The 19,829-nt window shown below is 41.7% G+C and overlaps 1 protein-coding gene across 1 annotated transcript in view; it reads left to right on the top strand.

Moving 5' to 3' along the window:
* LOC308420185 (TLC domain-containing protein 4) overlaps window positions 1–19,829 on the top strand; it is a 51,841-nt gene that overhangs the window by 11,956 nt on the left and 20,056 nt on the right. Inside the window, exons 2-6 of the mRNA XM_080916093.1 lie at window positions 9,525–9,619; window positions 10,063–10,231; window positions 13,223–13,312; window positions 15,852–15,910; window positions 18,177–18,271. Of these exons, the coding sequence (XP_080772219.1) occupies window positions 10,074–10,231; window positions 13,223–13,312; window positions 15,852–15,910; window positions 18,177–18,271 (402 nt within the window). The 5' untranslated portion in view covers window positions 9,525–9,619; window positions 10,063–10,073. The remainder of the gene's footprint in view (window positions 1–9,524; window positions 9,620–10,062; window positions 10,232–13,222; window positions 13,313–15,851; window positions 15,911–18,176; window positions 18,272–19,829) is intronic.

Raw genomic sequence — 19,829 nt, 5'->3', positions numbered from 1 at the left:
GCATAAGGCTAAGGCATGGTCTCCTGCCCCCCATTGTCTCAGTAAAGTCTCTGAGAAGGACATTTTTCTCCTCCAAAAAACTCCAGTCATTTTATGAGTTGTAACTCTTTCTCCTAGAGGCAGGTTTCTTTTCTGGATGCCCCCAAGGTGTCCTCCATTTTTTTTAAGCAGAAAAGGGAATGCTAATTTCTTGGGCTTATTCATCCACAGTCTGAGCCAAAAGAGGAGAGGCCCTGTCTCTTTAGAATGTATTCATTCCTGCTGGGTAGGTCAGTTGTTGGGTAAGGGACCAGAGGGCAGACATAAATGACCTCTTATTCCTGTGGAGTGTTTGAATCTTCAGGGAAGAGTGAGCCTTGGAGAATTTTCTGCAGTAATGAGTGTTTCCTTGTTAAACCCTGATCGAGATCACGTTCCAGATAAAGGACTTAGCTTAGGGTTCCTGAGCTTTTCTTGGCCATTTTCCCATTCAATGACTTCTGGTTAAAAAGCAGTGCCATTGCTAGGTTTAGTGGCACATACCTTGGCAGATATCTGGGAGTAGAGGGAGGGGGCTGTTAGGATCTATGTATCCATATGGGTCACCTGTTGATTGTAGGCTCTGCAGACTTGAGCAGAAATGCTGAGGGTTCTTTAACTTTGCTCAGAAAAGAAAACAAACGTGCCTGATAAATGTTATTCTCATACATAACCTTCAAGGCATAATTTAACAAAAACAAGGGTCCCTTAGCTTTTAAGAGCAGTGGCTGCTCTACCAAAAGACCCAGGTTTGATTCCTAGCACCTACAAGTAGGCTTACAACTGTTCTTAATGCCATTTCAGGGGATTTGAACCCTCTCGGTGACTTCCTTGGGTGCCAGGCATGCATGTAGTGCACAGACTACCAGCAGAACACCCACTAAACATAAAATAATAAAATAAAGTGGGGCTGAAGCCAGAATATACAGAATGAGTTCAAGGCCAACATAAGCAACTTAGAAAAGAGCTGAAGACATAGCTTGGTTGTTTTGCATATCTGAAGCCCCAGATTCAACCCCAAGTATCACATAAAAATTAAACAAACAAACCCGGTTCTACATGAATGAGAAGTTCAAAGTGTTGGTTATTCTTTATAGAGATTGTAAAGCCTGTGACCAGTTGTGGACATTGTGTCAGCATTGTAATGAGCCCAGAGTCCCTACAGGGCCTTTAATAGGTTTTTAGTTTGTTTCCTGGGCTTGGTAAGAAGCTCATCTGCTGTTCACTTATTCATGACTTAGAGTTTGCAGGGAAGAGATTTAGATCCTATGTGTTAGGCCCATTAGAATACTAACAGTTGCGTAAATACCTGGGCAGTTGGTCTTGGAAAACAGTGCTGATTGTTATATGCACACATGAAACTTTGGAACGCACGTCATGTGTTGAATGGAGGGGATTAAAGATGGGAAAGTATTACCGTAGTATTACCCATTCATATTGGCACTCAGCTTTTGGACACTTTTATAAATGAGGTCTTTTTGACGTCACCGTACATTTATGCTGCAGTAGCTAGGTTGTAACTTAGAACATAGACGGTAAATGATAAAGTTTTTGAAGGATAGAAATCACATCACAGCAAGAATGTATTCCGGCATGGATAGGCAGGTAGTTCCTGCGGCAGATGGAGTTCTTCACGGGTGTGGCTTTTGGGAGGACTTTGTTGGGTTGATTGTGGGCTGCACAATTTCAACCTGTGGGCTATTTAAAAAAAAAAAAAACATGAAGTTAGGAGTGGGATGTCTATATATGGGAAGATCTAGGAATAGGTTGGGGTGAGGGAGGAGGTGAATATGAAATTCTCAGAGAATAGATAAGTATATCAAACAGTAAACTGACCAGAAAGAATATGAGTGCCTGAGAACATGATTTTATTAACCGGCATTGAATAGATGTGTGCTTATGGGAGACTATACCTTAGATCTGAGGAAGTGAGGGTGGAGTGAGTGAGGTTGGGAGTCAGGGAGCAGGGTTGGGAGTGGAGGAATAGATGTACAAAGGCCTTGTAGAGGGAGGAAGGGAACCCTGTATAAGATGAGGCAGAGCCTCCCTTAGGGGAACATTGGGGTAGTAAGGACTGTGAGGATGGGCTTAGAGGTGCCATGATTGGAGAGGATCTCACAAGAGTCCCTGAGCCCTTCAGTCCTTCACCGTAAGGAGTAAGTGTGGGGATGTGCCAGAAAAGTGAGGGCGTGGCTAGGGGAAAAATAGATCTTTTGAAAGCTATTTAGGGAATAAAGTCTACAGGACTTTATAGTAGACAGGCTATGGTAGCGTAGAGAAGGCCATTCCCATAGCAGATGACCTTTAGGAGCTGGTTTGAGATGGCCTCGAGATGGCCCTATGTAGTAAGGGCAAGGAACAGCAAGCTCTGTGTACCTCAAGAACTCTGGGGATAGAGGTTTTTAATTTTAGTTTTCTCCATCTAAATAGTGACTAAAGCTACAGGTATCTACTGGTGGATTCACAAAGGAGGCCGAGTGGCTTAGAGAATTCTCGTATTTAATGGCTGAGCTGGGAAGCACGGGACTAGGAAGACACAGTTCACAGGAGGACCAGGTGGCATGAGCACCGTGTGCAGGAGGCACAGCTGAGCTAGCCACTGAGAACAGCTGGTGCCACCGGAGAGTGGCCATGAAGAAGGATGAGGATGGTGTGGGTGAAAACTGAGATGGGAAATGATGGAAGATATTTATGGGCAGAAGAACAGACAAGCCTTTCTAGAGCTTGTTATTGCTGTTGCTTTGTTTTTTTTTTTTTTTTTTTTTTTTAATTTTATTTATTTTTGAGACAAGGCTTCTCTGTGTGTCCTGGCTGTCCTGGAACTCACTCTGTAAACAAGGCTGACCTCAATCAAACTCACAGAGAGCCTCCAGCCTCTGCCTCCAGAGTGCTGGGATTAAAGGCCTTGGCCACCATCCCCTGGCTCTAGAACTCTGAGCAGCGTGGCTAGAGCAAGAGAATGCAGTTGTGAGGAAAGGCACAGCAGTTGTAGCCGCTCTGTCAAAACACCCGGCTAAGGCAGCTTCAGAGACGAGTTTATTCTGGCCCACGGACTGATAGGATAGATGGCTCTCAAGTACAGTCCATCGAGATCACAAAGGCATGAAGCAGCTGGTTACACTGCACCAAAGGCATGACATAGAGAAAAGGGGAAGTGTGCCCTGTAGTGCAGAGAGCAGGGAGTTTCAAGCTGCAGGCCAGGCAGGCAAAAATAGTGTGTTAGAGATCAGCACCGTTAAAGACACGGCGCCTGCTCTGCAGCCAGACTGTAGGAGAGGTTTCTGGACGCCAAGAAAGAAATCCTCCCACTGAAGACTGTCTTCACACATCCACCTTAATTAACCCTGGCTACAAATTTCCCCACACACATCCTGAGGTTTATTCTGTAAGTGATTCTCTCGACCTTTTCAGGTTGACTGTTAACTACAGATTCAAGAAGAGGCTGTGGGTCTGTTGATATTTGTTTTTCGTTTGTTTGTTTTTTATTTTGCTTTGTTTTTAAACTGGGGATTTGAGCTTGTTTAAAACCTGAAACAGGGGCCAGCAAGACAGCTTGGAGAATAAAGGCACTAGCTCCAAGCCCTCAGATCTACTAGACCCCTGAGCCCTAGGACCCACGCGGTGGACGGAGAGGAATGATTTCCTCTGCAAGTTGTTCTCTGGTCTCTTCTCCTGTGCCACACACACATGCATACATAATACATACATTAAAATATAATAGAAAACAAAAAGAAAAGGCAAGATAGCCAGTTGAGGAGACATCTATCAGAAGAGGCCCACGGAGGTCAAAGGATGGCCCGCAAGTGCTCTGGTGAAAGAGGCAGGCTTCAGGTAGATGGACAGATAAGTTAGATGATGCTGAAGATTTTCATAACCTGCTTTCTGTGTTTATTTTTATGTAGGAGGCTGGGGTTATCTGTTGTAATGGGAATGGGTGGCCAGAGGTTTGGGAATTCTGTTGTGAAACCTGAGATGATTTCAGTGTGGTTCTAGTGTAGGACAGTGTAGAGGGCTGTTAGGACCTTCTCATTTCGTGCTCACTAATTTCAGTCTCTTCTGGTATGTGGTTGCTATATTAATTACTATTTGTGTTGTGGTAGAACACCATGCCAAAGGTAACTTACAGTAGAAAGAGTGAATTTCAGCTTTACTGTTCCAGAGTTACAGTCCATCTGCCATGACACCCAGAGCTCACATTCTGAACCATAGCATGAAACAGAGAGTAAACTATAAGTAAGACTAGAAACCCTCAACATTTTTAGCGTTGACTGATAAAAAAAAACAGGGATGCGTTGGGGCCAGGTATGGTTATCTCTCTGGCTGGAGAGGCACCAGGGCCCTGGATTTCCTTTTCTGTCCTTCCAAAGCCCATTAACCCTTCATCAGGTGGGATGAGTTTGAGGTTTGTTTCTTTCTGCATGGTTTATTCATTGTGCAGTTATCTCTCATTGATACACTATCGAGGCTCTCTATCTCTGTGTCTGTCTGTCTGTCTCTCAGTGTGTGTTTTTAAGTTTATCCTCTCATAATTTTTCTTTGTGACCCAGGAGAGAAGTCCAGTTTTTCACATGACCCATCAACTAGCTTAGGATTCTACAAGTTTTGCTAGCCAGTCACTTTCTTTCTTTCAAATTAGTCATAAATCCATCACGAGGAATATTCAGAACTTTTGCTGGACTTAAGTTTGCCTTTTATTTGACATCCTCTTATCTCTTAAGAGTTTCCACCTTGACACTTGTGACACCGGAGGGCATCAGGGATGGCTGAGCTGAAGTAGATTGGGAGATGGGAAGTGGGACCTGCAATACTGCCATTCTCTGAGCTAGGAAGCCTCAGAGGAAGGGCTGCTTTAGGCTCAGCTCATCTGGGACACAGCCGTGGGACCTGTGTGATTCCATGGGGAACCATCCGGCACTGGCACATGAAGGGATGAGCACCGGAAGCCATCCAGAACTTGTGCACTGGGGGCGGGTACCAGAGCTGCACATAACCAGAGCCGTGCGCAGCATGATGAACGCATAACCAGGCAGAGTCTACTGTGCCGAGAGGAGGTTCCAGCTACAGCCAGGCAGCAGACATTTGTCAAGCTAAGATAGTCTGCCTGATAGATAGCCTTCATTTTCTAGGCGAAAGGAGAAGAGTTTCTATCAGAAGAGAGAGACAACTGGGGATTGACTGGCTTGTGTATCTAGAATAAATGTGGAAGGCAGGGAAGGGAGCTTGCTGGGGATGGAAAAGGAATGCTAAGCATGAGTGAGGCATTGTTCTCAGCTTCCTTCTGCCCTGTTGCTCTTAAAGACAAACACACAACTCTACCCCATGGCCCTCAAAGGGTTTTTAGCATTACACATCGTGGCAATGTTTACTTGCATGTCTGAGTGGAAATATATTCCCTCAGAAATCCCTGTACTTGCAAGTGAATAATGAACGGAGAGAAATGAGGGTCTGGGCTGTGGCTGTGGGTGAAGAGTTGGCTCTAAATATTCTTAGGGGGACTGAGTTGTTTGAGTGTCTGCTCAAATTGGCTAGTTTCAATAAAAGGGAAGGAACTAGGCTGTGGAGATGGCTCTCACCTGGTAAAGTGCTTACCAGACAAACATAGGGACCTAAGTTTGATTCTCAGAATCCATGTTTAAAGAAAAACTGTCAGTTCTCGGAAGGTGAGAGACAGGAAGCTAGATGACCAACACTCACTGGCTAGGCAGTGAGCTAGTTCTTGGCCAATGAGACATCGAGTCTCAGAAAGAAACAGGGAAGACAGCTTCCAAGGAATGACATCCAGGGTTGTCTTCTGGCCTCTGCACACCTGTGTGTCCACTTCCCTACAAAGAGAAGGTATTCTTCCTTTTTCTCTTTTATTCAAGTCATTGGATGGCACTAGATATCTCCTTACCATGTGTGTCTGCTGGGTATTATATCCTAGTGAGAAAGGAGCAAGCATCCTGGTGCACCCTGGATTTTAGGATTATTAAAATAGGTATCCTTGCCTCCCTACTGGCTCACAAAGGTGTCTCCTCCCACTTAGCGCTCCGAGACACAACCACAAAGCCTGGCAGACAGCCGACGGGTGGCAAATGTTGGCTGTAGGCTTGTTTTCTGAAGTGCAGATGTGAACAGCTCTTTTTGCTATTCCCAGGACCATGTGTCCAGCAATGAGAAGGACTGCTCTCCTGCAGGAGGAGGGCACTCATAGTCAGGGGAGAGAGAGGCACACTCTTTGTGACCTAAGACCATCTCCTGGGAAAAGGACAAGCAAGCAGCATTGTACTCAGCAGAGCGTGGAAGTTCTTTTAGGGTCTACAATTCTTGAGAACCAAGACAGCTAATGATGTGGTAGAATTCCTTTCTCAACAGTCTTGTTCACTCTCCCTGTCTGCTTCAGCTGCTCTTTTCTAGGACAGCTCCCACTAGGACACCTTCCTCCCTGCTGGCCACGTGTAGAGGTACATGAATGAGGCTGAATGCTTCTCCACTGTTGCTGCGATTCCCAATGCTTAACGATTGCCAACTCGAAAAGGCCCTTTAGGCTAATATTAGGCACTATTGTCTCTGTTACCTTTCCATCCTCTGATCCATCCTCTGATTGGCACCTGAGGCAAAGGGACAGGGGCAACTGCTGCTACCAAGAGGCCTTAGCTTTCTGGGGGACATTTAAATAATCTCTGGATGAGGTCTTGATTTGACATGACTGATTAAGCAAGCAGCTGCTTATTAAGAAGCAGATCTGAGATAGAACAATTTAATTAGCTTCTGTCTGCTGAGCCTTTAATAGAAGCCGCAGCTTGAATGTATGGTACTATTTGTTTAGTTATAAATGGAACCTCACCCCCTGGCAGAGAAATAATCTCATCATATATCCCAAGGAAACAGAAAATAAATCCGTTGAAAGTATAAAATACTGGGGCTGGGGAGATGACTCAGCAGTTAAGAGCACTGACTGCTCTTCCAGAGGTCCTGAGTTCAATTCCCAGCAACCACATGGTGGCTCACAACCACCTGTAATGGGATCTGATGCCTCTTCTGATGTGTTTGAAGACAGCGACAGTGTACTCATATATACAAAATAAATAAATCTTAAAATAAAAAGTTAAAAAAAAAGAAAGTATAAAATACTGGGGCTGCAGTTAAATGCACTTACTCTTCTTCCAGAGGACCTGGGTTCTAGTCAAAACACCCATGTGCTGACTCACCATTATAACTCTACTTCCAGTGAACCTGATGCCTTCCTTTGGCTTCTGCCCACACCAGGCATCACTGGGTATCCATACACGCACATGTGTAGGCAAAACAGCAATACACATAAAATAAGAAATATTTTAAAAAATATATAAAACATTTGTTCACCATAACAATTAATTCACAAAAAATAGAACTTGTAGGGAAGTAATGTATTTTTTTTAATTAAAAAAAGTCTATATTTACTTAATGTATGTGTATATGTATATATGTATGTATGTATGATGTGAGCATGTATGTGTAGGGGTGTGTGTGTGTGTGGTGTGGTGTTGTGTGATCACAGTAATCTACCTGTCTCTGTCTCTGTCCCCCTTGTGCTGGGATTAGAGGTGCAGATGCTGGGAATAAAATCATGTGCTACCACTCCTGGCCCCGAAATGCATTTCTTAATGGTGAATTGTTAGAGTGCTTTCTTTAGGATATTAGTTAATATCCACAAACCTGGTAATGCACATTAAGTTTTATGACAACTTTTAAGGAAGCAGTCAAGAAATGCCCATGTATACATTGAGTTGTAACACGCGTCAGCAGCCCGTGCTCCAGGGCCTTCAGGCAAACCATTCACACTGTTGACTGTACACTCAGTATCTCAGTTACTGATTCTATTTTTTTCTAATTATCTAAACCCTGGCCTCCCAGTTTGCATTTTCTTCTAGAAAAGGTTGCACAGAGGGGTGGAGATATGGCTCAGTGATTAAGAGCACTGACTGTTCTTCCAAAGGTCCTGAGTTCAATTCCCAGCAACCACATGGTGGCTCACAACCATCTGTAATGAGATCTGATGCCCTCTTCTGGTGTGTCTGAAGACAGCTACAGTGTACTTATATATAATAAATAAATCTTAAGAAAAAGAAAAGGTTGCATCTGCTGTAACACATTTAGCTGATGTCTAAAGCCTACTTTCATGTACCATTTGGTTAGTAGTAAACCTTGACTGAAAGACCACAAATCAATTTTTAATGTCCAGTACACACACAATGAACTAAAATAAATATAAAAAGTAAATAAGCCATGAAGTTAATGGAGTCATGCCAAGAAGAAAGGTAGTATCAATAATTTTATCAATCATACACCGAGGAGCAGGAGAGAGCCGAGGGTGAAAGGAGTGAGGGAGAAGACAATTCATTACAGAAATGAATTTTGTCAGAAGGAGCCCTGTGGGAGACTGATTCAAATTACGGCGTCCCGGTTGGCAGGGGATGAAGTGGCTTTAATGCTATGGCTCAGGCAATGACTTGCTTTTTTCTCTGGTGAGTTGGCTTTAGTAGGTTGACTTTATTTCTTCACATTAGGAGCTTGGAAACATGTATTGATTCATTTCTCTCTCCTCCAAGGACCGGCTGGTCAGAGAAATGCTGGGTTGCTAGATATGAGGAAATGTCTTAGTTCTTTTTTTGGTCGGAATATACTTAAGGTCTTACTGAGTTGCTCTGGCTGAACTGGAGCTCACTTCGTAGACCAGGTCAGCATCAAATCATCAGACCTGCTTCCTGACTGCTGGGATTAAAGGCAAATAAAGTTCAGCCAAACAATATAGAAAACATACTTCAAGCCAAGCATGTGTACACATATATGTGGATACTACTGTTCTTTCTACTAACTGTTCTAAAGTGCCTTTATTTTATTTTAAATAAAAACAGTTTTAAAAATGAGATTAAAAAGCTGTGGTTTTTTTGTTTTTTTTTTGTCCAAGAAAAAATACTGACATTATCACTAACTTTATAGTTACAGTGGTATGGTTTTTTAAAAAAAATATTTATTTATTTATTTATTTATTTATTTATTTATTTATTTATTTATTTATTTATTTATTTATGTGTGTATGTATGTAAGGCAGAGTTTCTTTGCGTAGCCCTGGCTGTTCTGGAACTCGCTCTATAGACCAGCCTGGCCTCAAAACTAGACATCCACCTGCCTCTGCCCCCTAAGTGCTGGGTTAAAGGCATGTGCTAGCACTGCCCTGCAGATTTATTTAATAGTTAATTGTGTGTATGTGTGTGTATGTGTGTCCTTGTGTAGACAGGAGTACAGTGCACATAGAGGCCAGAGAGGGTTGCAAGTCACGTGCACTGGGTGCTGGATGCTAGGTGCTAGGAGCTAAATTCTAGGTCGTTGCAGGGTTACACAGGCTCTTATCTGCTGAGCTATTTTTCAGCCCAGGTGGTTCTTTTAAATTACTTATTTCTTAAAATTTAACCTTTGTCTTCAATGTTGTGCCTCACAATGCGATCAGTTTTTAACTTTGTGATTTTTTTTGTTTGTTATTGCAGGCAATGGTCTGTGACTTTGGCTTAAATGATTCTTAGAGATTATCCGACCAACTCTGTCAATTTATAGATGAGAAAACGGAGTCAAAGAGAAACAGGTGATTTGTTTATATAATTATTAAAACAATACTGTTAAAAGAGTAATTTCAACCATAGCAATTGAAATTGTAGCAACTGAAATTCCCTCTTAGTGCTAAATTCCTAAGATAAGTTTGAATCACGATGTTAAATTTTTCTTTCTTTTCTTTCTTTCTTTCTTTTTTTTTTATGATACAGAGATCTGTGAGGTACTAGGGTACCTTTTAGGTAACTTAAAAACATATATTGAAAGTATTTTTTGTTTTCAGTGACAAATGTGTGATATGACACTAGAAAATGAAGAAACGGGAGAGGCATAGGATTCCTGGGTTATTTTCCTTAGATTAAGGCATTTACTATATTCTTGTACTTGTATTAAACTTAGTGAGGTAACTTGCTAAATTTCAAAATGGCTGTAGGCTGGCTGTGTGGTAGCAGCTGAGAGCTGTCTTTTCCCTCACAGGTTGAAGGACGATGGAGGACGGCACCCAGCTGCTCTTTTTCAGCATTGTCGCCAGCAGCTTTGTCGTGTTTCAGGTTCTTTTCCATTTTGTCAGTTACTGGTTTTCAGCAAGAGTCTCCTCAGGCTACAACAGTCTTAGCATCGAGAAGAAGATCGAATGGAACTCAAGGTAAATCCATGAAAAATGTAACAAATTGCCGGGAATAGTCTGATGAGGGAGCTGGAGAGATGGCTCAGTGGTTAAGAGCACTGACTGCTCTTCCAGAGGTCATGAGTTCAATTCCCAGCAGCCACATGGTGGCTCACCACCATCTGTAATGGGATCCAGTGCCCGCTTCTGGTGTGTCTGAAGACAGTGTACTCACATACATGGAATAAATAAATCTTAAAAAAAAAATAGTCTTAGGAGAGATGAAAAAAAGCCATCACTTAGGCTCTTAGAATTCAAGGTCAAACGTTTGGTTTTATTTTTAGGAATAGAAGAAAGATGAGATACAAGAAAAGATTTAAGGGTTTTCACACCAGAAGATGACTCCAGTCCCTTTGTGTGGCCTCCATGGGCACTAGGCACACATGCAAGCACAGCGTCCACACACACGACACAAGAGCCTCAGGGGCCCTTTTTTTTCTTTTTTTAATACTTTCCAGTTACATTTGAAAAAATTAAGTAGACGTTACCTGACTCTAGGAAGTTCTGTTTTCTTCTGAAAAATTCACAACAACAAACACATTTATGTAGTGTAGAAGTTTGGCTTGCACTTGTGTTGTTCAGCTCTGTGGGCTGGGCCAGCAGAACCTGTTGAGGTCTGAAGTGGGTGTTGGATCCCTTGGGACTTGGAGTTACAGACAGTTGTGAGTCTCCATGTGAATGCTGGGAATCGAACTTAATTAACCACTGCTCATACTTTATTTAAAAAAAAAAACAAAAACAAAAAACAAACTTGTCTAACATTTGAAGATGCAATGGTGGGAAACACGAGAGGGAGAGAGAGACTTTTCTGAGTGAGTTTTGAACTCTTTGTTGGCTTCCTTCTCAGTGTGGTTAGAATCTGTAAAAGCTTTCGAATCTTGGGTGGCTGCAAGCTTCCTAAGACATGGGGAGGACCCAGGGAGATGGAAGCAGAGATGAAAATGAAATTGGAAACTAGTTTGTTTTTCTCAGTCTTGCTCTGTTCTGTGGCACAGGAAGTTCTGCTTTGAAGAAGGGAATCTGGCTTGTTTAAGATTCATTTAACTGTTCTAATGGGGTTTCCTAGTGTCTGTCTCCTGCTTCCTGCTGCATCTTGTATACTTGGAGCTTAGAGATAAAGACTACAAAGGAAAGCCAGGCAATTTTTTAAAAAGTACAACTTTGTGCCTTGAAACTCAGCTTCCAGCTTTGAAACATGCTCCAAACAGCAAACTTTTTTGGGGGGAGGGGGAGAAAAAAAATCAACAACCAAAATCCAACTATTTCTACTTGGTTATTTATGATGATGATGATGATGATGATGATGATGATGGTTACCAATTACTATCAGGACATCAGGAGAGGCCACATTTCACGTTTCCCTTTCATAGAATGTCGGAACTGTAGGAAGCCCTCTGTAGGTTGAGTGCCACCTTTACTTCCAGCCCTTGGGACGCAGAGGCAGGCAGATCTGTGTGAGCTCCAGGCCAGCCTGGTCTACTGTTCAGGACAGTCAGGCCCACCCAGAGGAAAACCTGTCTTAGGACAAGAATAACTAAATAGATGCGTGTTTGACTTCATATCCTGGACTTTATCTTCCTATCCTGCTGTTTGGAAGTATGCAAGTGTGCCTGACTTGAAAATGTCAGGCTTGTAAGCCAGATCAATGGATTAATTACCCTTCCAAATGCTGCCCTGATTTTTTTTTTTTTTTTTTTTTTTTTTTTTTTTTTTTTTTACAATAGTTCCCTTGTCACTAGCCAAACTCATGATTCTCTTTATGAATTTAAAATACAGCTTGGGAATAACATGGTTTATCTACTTAAGATATTTAGCTGATCAAGTAGACTCACTGAGTTCAAGGACCAACATCCAACATGAAATGTAATACTGGTTGATGAAGTTCTTTTGCTGTTAGAAACTTGGGAGGTCATATTCTAGACACCTTACACCAGTAGTTTCTAGTTTATCGATGTATCCTACATTTTAATCAAAAGAGGCTTCATTACTTGTAAATTCTAACGGATGTGAAAACCTTGGAGCTGGTGTAACAAAGCAGCCTCACTGTACGTGGATGATTGCACAGTGTCTCGGATGGTCAGGTTACGGGCCATCTCATCATGGACTAGATAGGCTCCAAGAATGGATTTTCATCCAAAACTTTTCTGCTATAAAAGAAAGGAACCTGGATCTTGTGAACTCTTTCACTTTAATATCTCCTAAAAGAGTTGCTGAGGGTGTAGCTCTGTCTGTATAGAGCTTGGGGTGTTTCTCTAGTATGCGTAAAGCCCTGGGTTGGGTCTGTGGCACCCCATATAGCCTGATGGCTCATCTGCAGTTCATGCACTGGGAGGTGAAACACAAGTCTCAGAGGGGTGGGGGAGGGTTTTCTAATGCCATATACCTACACTCCAGGTTCTTGAGCAGATCCTTTGAACTCCCCAAGCTCAAGCCCAGCTTGAGGAATATAGCGATACCCTATCACAAAAAGAATCAACACTAGACAACTAAATAAAAGCAGCAGATCAGTGGCTCTCAGCTTTTGGAAGTGTTGTGCTAATAATGATGGAGGGGTTCCATGAGCACCTATGTGCTATGGCTCCTCAGTGTGCTGACGCGTGTGACTACGTGCTGGTAACTGAACCTCTTAGACAGTGCACCTTCCGGTCACGACCCATTCAGATTGCTTTTGGGATAGGGATGGCCTGGCACGTAGCTCAGTTATGGAGCCCTGTATGGCATAAGTGGGCCTCGGTTTTCTCACTAGCAGTGAGGGGCATAAGAAGGAACCAGTTAAGGACAGTAGTTGTGGAAGTCATTCCTGATGAGAGCAGGAAGCTCATCCTGCAGTCACGCCACTGTTGATGGGACTTGAAGGGTGCAGGGTTGTGGCCTTATCAATTGTGTGGGAGAAATGATTCACCCAGGATTATAGAACAAGTTGTTCATTACAAGGACTGAGATCTCTGTGTGCGCCTTGTTTCATTTCAGGGTAGTGTCTACGTGCCACTCTTTGCTGGTTGGGGTTTTTGGCTTATACCTCTTCTTCTTCGACGAGGCTACCATAGCTGATCCACTCTGGTAAGCTGTTTCCTTCCTAGCTACTTGATTTGATGCATGCTTCGCTATTAATTATTAATAAAAGCCTCATTTACATTCGTTTCAAACGGAAAGCATATCGACTATGTCTGATGTATGCCTTATTAAAGTGCTTATACTCGGTCCACCTTCAGCCAGTTGCATTAAAATGATTTTAAATTTGAGCACAGATGCTGAGGGCCATTTTGCTGTCATGCTGCAATTGCTAGCTCACACACGCAGAATGTGATTAGTTGAGCAAAGCCAAGTTATTGCAAACAGTTGTGAGCAAAACAGGGTCTTGCTGGAGCTGGACAGTCAGCTGCGCTGCTGAAGACTTTTCAGAGTTGTGTGTGACCATTGTTTGCCATCAGAGAACTGAACTGGGTCTTACAGATGGCCATGCTAAAGGAATTAAACTTGTAAATATTTGGTGATTTAGTATATGTAATCATCTAAGGCAACCATAAAAGATGCAACTTTCTGAGCACAGTTTGCAAACTGATGTAGTTCCTCAGGAAGGCTTAGGTCACCTTAATGTAAGCAGTTGGTGGGCAGCGAGTACAGATATGAGGTGACTCTGTGTTTTGCGGGATACAGGACAATTTAACCTTTGACCGTCACTACATGACTACAAGGATACCATCCCTGCCATAAATGTGAAACTATCCCTCCAGGATTTACCAGCTGATACATCTTCGTTTTTATTGGGAAGTTTTTTTTTTTTCCAAAGTGACTCATTTTTAGCCTGTTTCATACCTTTATGACCAGACTTTATATTCTCAAGTTAAACAAATCAACTTCAATTCCACCCATGGTCATTTTCTTAACGTGATTGCAAACAGAAACCAGTTCTTTGAGAAGTAAATTTTATTTAAAAAAAAAATTGTCTCTCCTTGGTCAAGTTTTGCCTTGGTAACTTTAACCTAATGTAAATTACAAATTTTGCAGTTTTTTTTTTTTTTTTTAATTCTGCGATTTATTCCAGGTCTAATTTTCCTGGTTTGCATTTATAGGTCAAAATGTATGAAGAAAATGTGACTTCTCTTTTGAATTTTCTCTGATATTACCAGTTTCATCTTGTGTTAACATTAAAGTCATACAAGTTACAAATCACACAAAAAATGGAGTGAGGCAGATACGTCTCATTCTTGGCTAGTGAGGTGCTCAGCAGGTTACATCCTGCCTAGGCCTGGAAACCTGAGTTTAACCCCTGGGACCCATATAAAAAGTGGGATGACCAGACTCCTAGAAGTTGTCTACAGACACAGTAGCATTTATGTGCCTACACTCACCACACGTCATACACACACCATATAAACACTACTACTAATAAAAAAGGAATAGAAAGTGTGGGTTTTTTTTTTTTTTTTTTTTGCTATGAACAGACACCATGACCAAGGCAAGTCCAACAACATTTAACTGAGGCAGGCTTACGGGTTCAAAGGTGCGAACATGGCAGCATCCATGCAGGCGTGGTGCAGGAGGAGCTGAGAGTTCTCCATCTTCATCTGAAGGAAGCCAGGAACAGACTAAGCATCCCCAGGATGCTAGGAGGAATGTCTCCAAGCCCACCCCCACAGTGACACACTTCCTCCAACAAGGCCATGCATTCTAATAGTGCCACTCCCTGGGCCAAGCATATGCAAGCCACCACAGAAAGATTAAGAGAAATACATTGTATTGATACAGATTTGTGACTCTGGCCACAATACTAGGGTCAAATTGTCCAGTTCTGACTACATTCCTGGGTAATAGGTAAAACCCTCTAATCCTCAGTAAAGTAATATTGATGGGACAATATTACCTCAAAATTAGGGGGAAGAGAGATGATTTCTTCATTTAATTGAGTCCCTGCTTCTAACTAAGACATTAAAAAAATAAGCCAGCATCTAAAATTAAATTTCGGTGCCCATGTAAACAAATAATATGAAGGCATAAATCTTTTTGTAAGGTTATATTTTTGTGCATTTTAAAATAATACATGTACGTGTGCATAAAATTATGGTTATTTGTGTAGTCAGAAGTATTAGCGTGGCTAGCACTGTGCTAAGATGGGTTTAGAGCAGAGTCCAGAGTCGGCCAATGGGTCCTTAGGCATCTTCCAAGTGCATGGAAAATATATGAGCTGCTCTTGACCATCCTTAGGTGGTCTGTTTTTGACTGCCAACCCCCATTATGACTTGGTATTAGATGGTTTCTTGGAAGAGTTCAGCCTAGCTTAAATATCAAGAATCAATGATTAGTCCTTAGGAAGATTCTGGAAGCTGGCTTGGACTTAGAGTAAGCTTCATGCGAAGTTTGGGCAACTGATCTTCTGATCCAAACAATCCATCCTGTGTGCAGTGTGCTGGTGCATCCTGGGATCCTAGCAGGGGGAGTGAAAGCAAGATAGCAGGAATTTACGTTCTAGGTGGTCCTAGCAAGCTTGAGGCCAGCCTGGACCATATGAAGCCTTGTCTCAAAAGCCAGACGAAAAAGAAAACTGTCCATATATGTTTAGGAGGATAATGTGTTTTTGTTTTGTTTTAAATATGTATAGGGGTGATCCGACGTTTGTGAACATAAATATCTCGACCGCTTCAGGCTACCTCATTTCTGGTATGTGGTAACACTGTTCATGCCTTAATTTTTTTCAACTACCCATGCAATGATGCAAGGAATATGTTGTTTATGTTTTTGGCTTATTTGAAAAATAGCTTTAAGGGTCGGTATAGGGAAAATAAAATGGTCGATGATGGCAGAGCCAGAAACTTACGTTTTGGCTTTCTAGATCTTGAGAAAAGACACATTTGCAAACTGAGACTTCACCTAACCAAGGTCTTAATGGCCCCTTCCCCCCAAAGAGCAAAACAATGGTCTTTGTACTTTTTAAAGAGCCTTTTAGTATAATTACTATAGAGCTAATGGGCTAGGGCCCTTGAAGACTGTACCTGTAACCATGAGTTTTAATTGTCTGGATAAAATTTTCACATTTATGCTGTGACATGGCCAATTAAGTATGGGCTCCGACTCGAATTTCCCTCTGCTCTGTTCCCTTTCTTGCTGGGTAGAGTTTGGGTTGGCATTTTTTAACAGTGAGGGCAAGGGAAATAGAGAATATACTATCTTAACTGCACTTAGAAATATTTTGGTTTTTCTTAATCTAATCATAAAGATAACAGCTGCAATTTGGATGCTTATATAAGAATCCTATTTTACAATTTTAAAACTTGCCAAATAACTGAAAGAAAATACAAACAGAAATAGAATATGGCATAACAGTGACTTAGGCAGGATGAATTTAATAGAAGATGCGAATTGTTACAAAATAATTATATTGAAATAAGTGATTCTTTACAAGGAAGGGAGAAGGCTTATGGAAATGATAGGCCGTTGATTTGATCACAGTTTTAAAAAGGAACATATCAACATACTAGGAAAAGATTTGCTCATTTGACTGAAAATGGTGTCACTGACAAGATCACAAAATTCATAGTGTGCCACTTAATGATGTTGCCACTACAGGACAGTAGCCTTCAGGCAGTCCTTTAGTTCCTTTAGTTTTGTTTTAAAAATAGGTTGCCTGTAGCCTAGGCTGGCCTCAAACTTGCTATGTAGTCAAGAATAACCTTGAAATTTTAGACGGTTCAACTTAAAATCACTGATATTAACAGCTTTATGTAGTACTAGGGACCAAAGCTAGGGCTCTGGAATGCTCTGCAAGCCTCCTGTACATAGCGACATCCTCCACAGCTCCAGGATCTTACACAAAATTAGATTGCTAAGATTCTCTCAAATAAGACAACCCATAAAACATGGAGCTACACACATGTGTAGTTAACTCAGCTTCCATAGAACATGCTACAAAATGGTCATAGCTGTGATCAAGGAGTATGCAACCAAAGAGAAAGGTACCAGGTAATGCCTGATATTCTTATAGTATTTTTCTTACAGTATTTGGTTTCTCTTTAAAATGTATTGTTTTGAGTCCTCTTTAAAAATGTGCTCATAATCTTTGCTTTTAAAAATAATCTCCACATTCTAGAAGCTCTAATCTGTTATATTAAGTGTACATTAAAAACGTATTTGCTAGACAAAATAGTGTTTTAATATTCTGAACGGTTTCCATTTTGTTAAACTAAACTATTTTCTGACTCATATGTCAACTGAGAGTCTCTTAATAAGAAATTGATGACTTCTTTGTAGACTTCTGGATGGCCATAGTTCTTAGTGGTCTTACTGGTTTTCATTAATATTTAGCTGTGTGTGTGTGTGTGTGTGTGTGTGTGTGTGTGTTGTGGGCAGTCATGCAGTGTACACCTATATCCCAGCATTGGAAAGGGAAGATAAGATGAACCTTGACTACATAGCAAATTGGACACTAGTTGAAGCACATGCACTCTTTTTTAAAACAAACAAATAAAAAACCGCACAGTATTATGGGAGACATGATAATTATACCTTTTACCGATACCTTGCCTGTTTGCCTTGATGTAAAGTTAAAAATCAAGAACTTGCATTCAAGTTGTTTTTGATTGATCATCGTTTCACCTTATTTAACTCTGGAAACAAGTTATTTGCCAATCAATACTTTCAGACAGCTGTTAGCATCGTCAGGGGTTGGCCTTCACTTCCCATTCCCCACACCACTTTCTGAGATATGAAACTTGTCCTAGTCCTAGCTTGTTCTGGAGCAGCCACAGTAGGCAGGGTGAGGCAGGAAAACAGGGACAGATGCTTTGCTCCACAGTGGGTGAAGTCAGCAATGTACAGAGAGCTGTGGCATCAGAGTGAACAGCCAAGAGTTAATAGACAGTGAGGGAAATACATTTAGGAAACCAAGCAGCTGTTTTTCCAATGTGACATCTTTTTGTCTCTCTTGCAGATTTATTGATTATACTTTTGAATTGGAAAGTGATCGGCGACAAATTTTTTATAATTCACCATTGCGCAGGACTACTTGCGTACTACTTTGTATTGGTGAGTACCAGCATTCACAGTAGCCTACCCTGCAGACACTGCTGGAGACATGTGAGGCTGTCTATAAATCTAAGCCTATCAGTCTTGTTTGTTGTTTGTTTCGAGACAGGTTCTCTGGGTAGCCCTGGCTGTCCTGGAACTCATCATGTAGAGCAGTTAGACCTCAGACTTAGAGACATCAGCCTGCCTCTGCTCCCCGAGTGCTGGGATTTATGCCTGGCATTCTGTAAGCTTTAATTCACAGTGGCCACATCCGTGCATGCAGGGAGCCCTCTTAATTTAACTTATAATAACTAAAACAGTAAATTTACATGTGTTTTCTACTAGTGTTTATTCTAATTTATTTAGTTTGGTTTTGGTCTTTTCAGATGGGGGTCTCACGTAGCATAGGCTAGCTAAGGCAATCTTGAGCTAATACATCACCCCTTTTCCTCCTTTTACCAATTGCACCAAACATATATTAGCAGGAAAAGCAGTGCCTTACATTCTTGTTAAGCTGATTCTAAGGGGTCATGTGCATTTCCTCCAATGCTTTTGGGCTGTAATTGTAGTGGTAATTCACAGCAGACGGCAGTGAGGCTGAAGTTACAATTACAGTATCTTGGTTTTTGAGAATTTCATATGTGAGTGTACTATATTGACATCATTTCCCACCCACTCCAATCAGACTTCTCCCATATGCCCTCAGCTCTTGACTCCGCTGCTTTCACCTCTCAGGTAGAAGCATGACAGGTGTGGGTCACCAACTCAGTGTGTCTTAATGTATTCATAAACCAAGTCAGGCAAATGACACTAATTACTTGAATTTCCACTTTAAAAAAAAAACCTTAGGGCCTTGCAGATGTAAACACTTGTCTTTCTAGATGCATTTGCCATTTAACAGCCTTGGCTATGTCTAGATTCCTGTGTGCTGTGGTCCCTTACTTGGATCTGTAAGCTTAGATATTATAAACTGCTGTTCTGTTCTGGCCCCTGGAACCACATGCTTGGTAAATGGCTGGCTGTGCACAGATTGACAAGTTGAATGCTTAATTATATGAGACGAACACTAGTTTCCCTTTGGACGTTCATGCCTGCTTTTAAAAAATCAAATGCATGCTGTTTTAACAGAGAAATTAATGGTTGTCTTAGTTAGTGAGTTGATGAGTAAGACCCATTGCCATCTTGTTTTAATGTCTTCCTCTGTTACGTTTTAATATGAAATAAATTCATCTAAAGTTAGTCTGTTCATAGCAAAGCAAAACTGGGACTGTTACCCAGAGCAGGCTGATCTTGCCCACCTCTGCCTCCCAAGGGCTGGAATTGAACACTCAGCAACTCAAGTTTTAAGGACAGAAATCTCAGCTCCCAGGACCCCATTAGGCATTTAATGACACCAACGGAAATGGTGAAAAGCAGAGAGAGGGGATTTCGTCTGGAGAAATGGCTTCCTGAGTTCATCTTCAGGGTACTGATGTGAGCTCCAGTTTTATGTAGAGGAAGACTTGGCCCAGGACAGTAGGTCTGCATGCGAAGTCCTGGTCAGGGTGTGATCCTTTAGATCACTGTCTCAGGTCTG

Source organism: Micromys minutus (genome assembly GCF_963924665.1).
Source record: "Micromys minutus genome assembly, chromosome: 4".
In the NCBI taxonomy this organism is placed as follows: domain Eukaryota; kingdom Metazoa; phylum Chordata; class Mammalia; order Rodentia; family Muridae; genus Micromys; species Micromys minutus.
The sequence above is the reverse complement of the archived record's forward strand: the minus strand, read 5'-3'. Positions and strand labels throughout refer to the sequence as shown.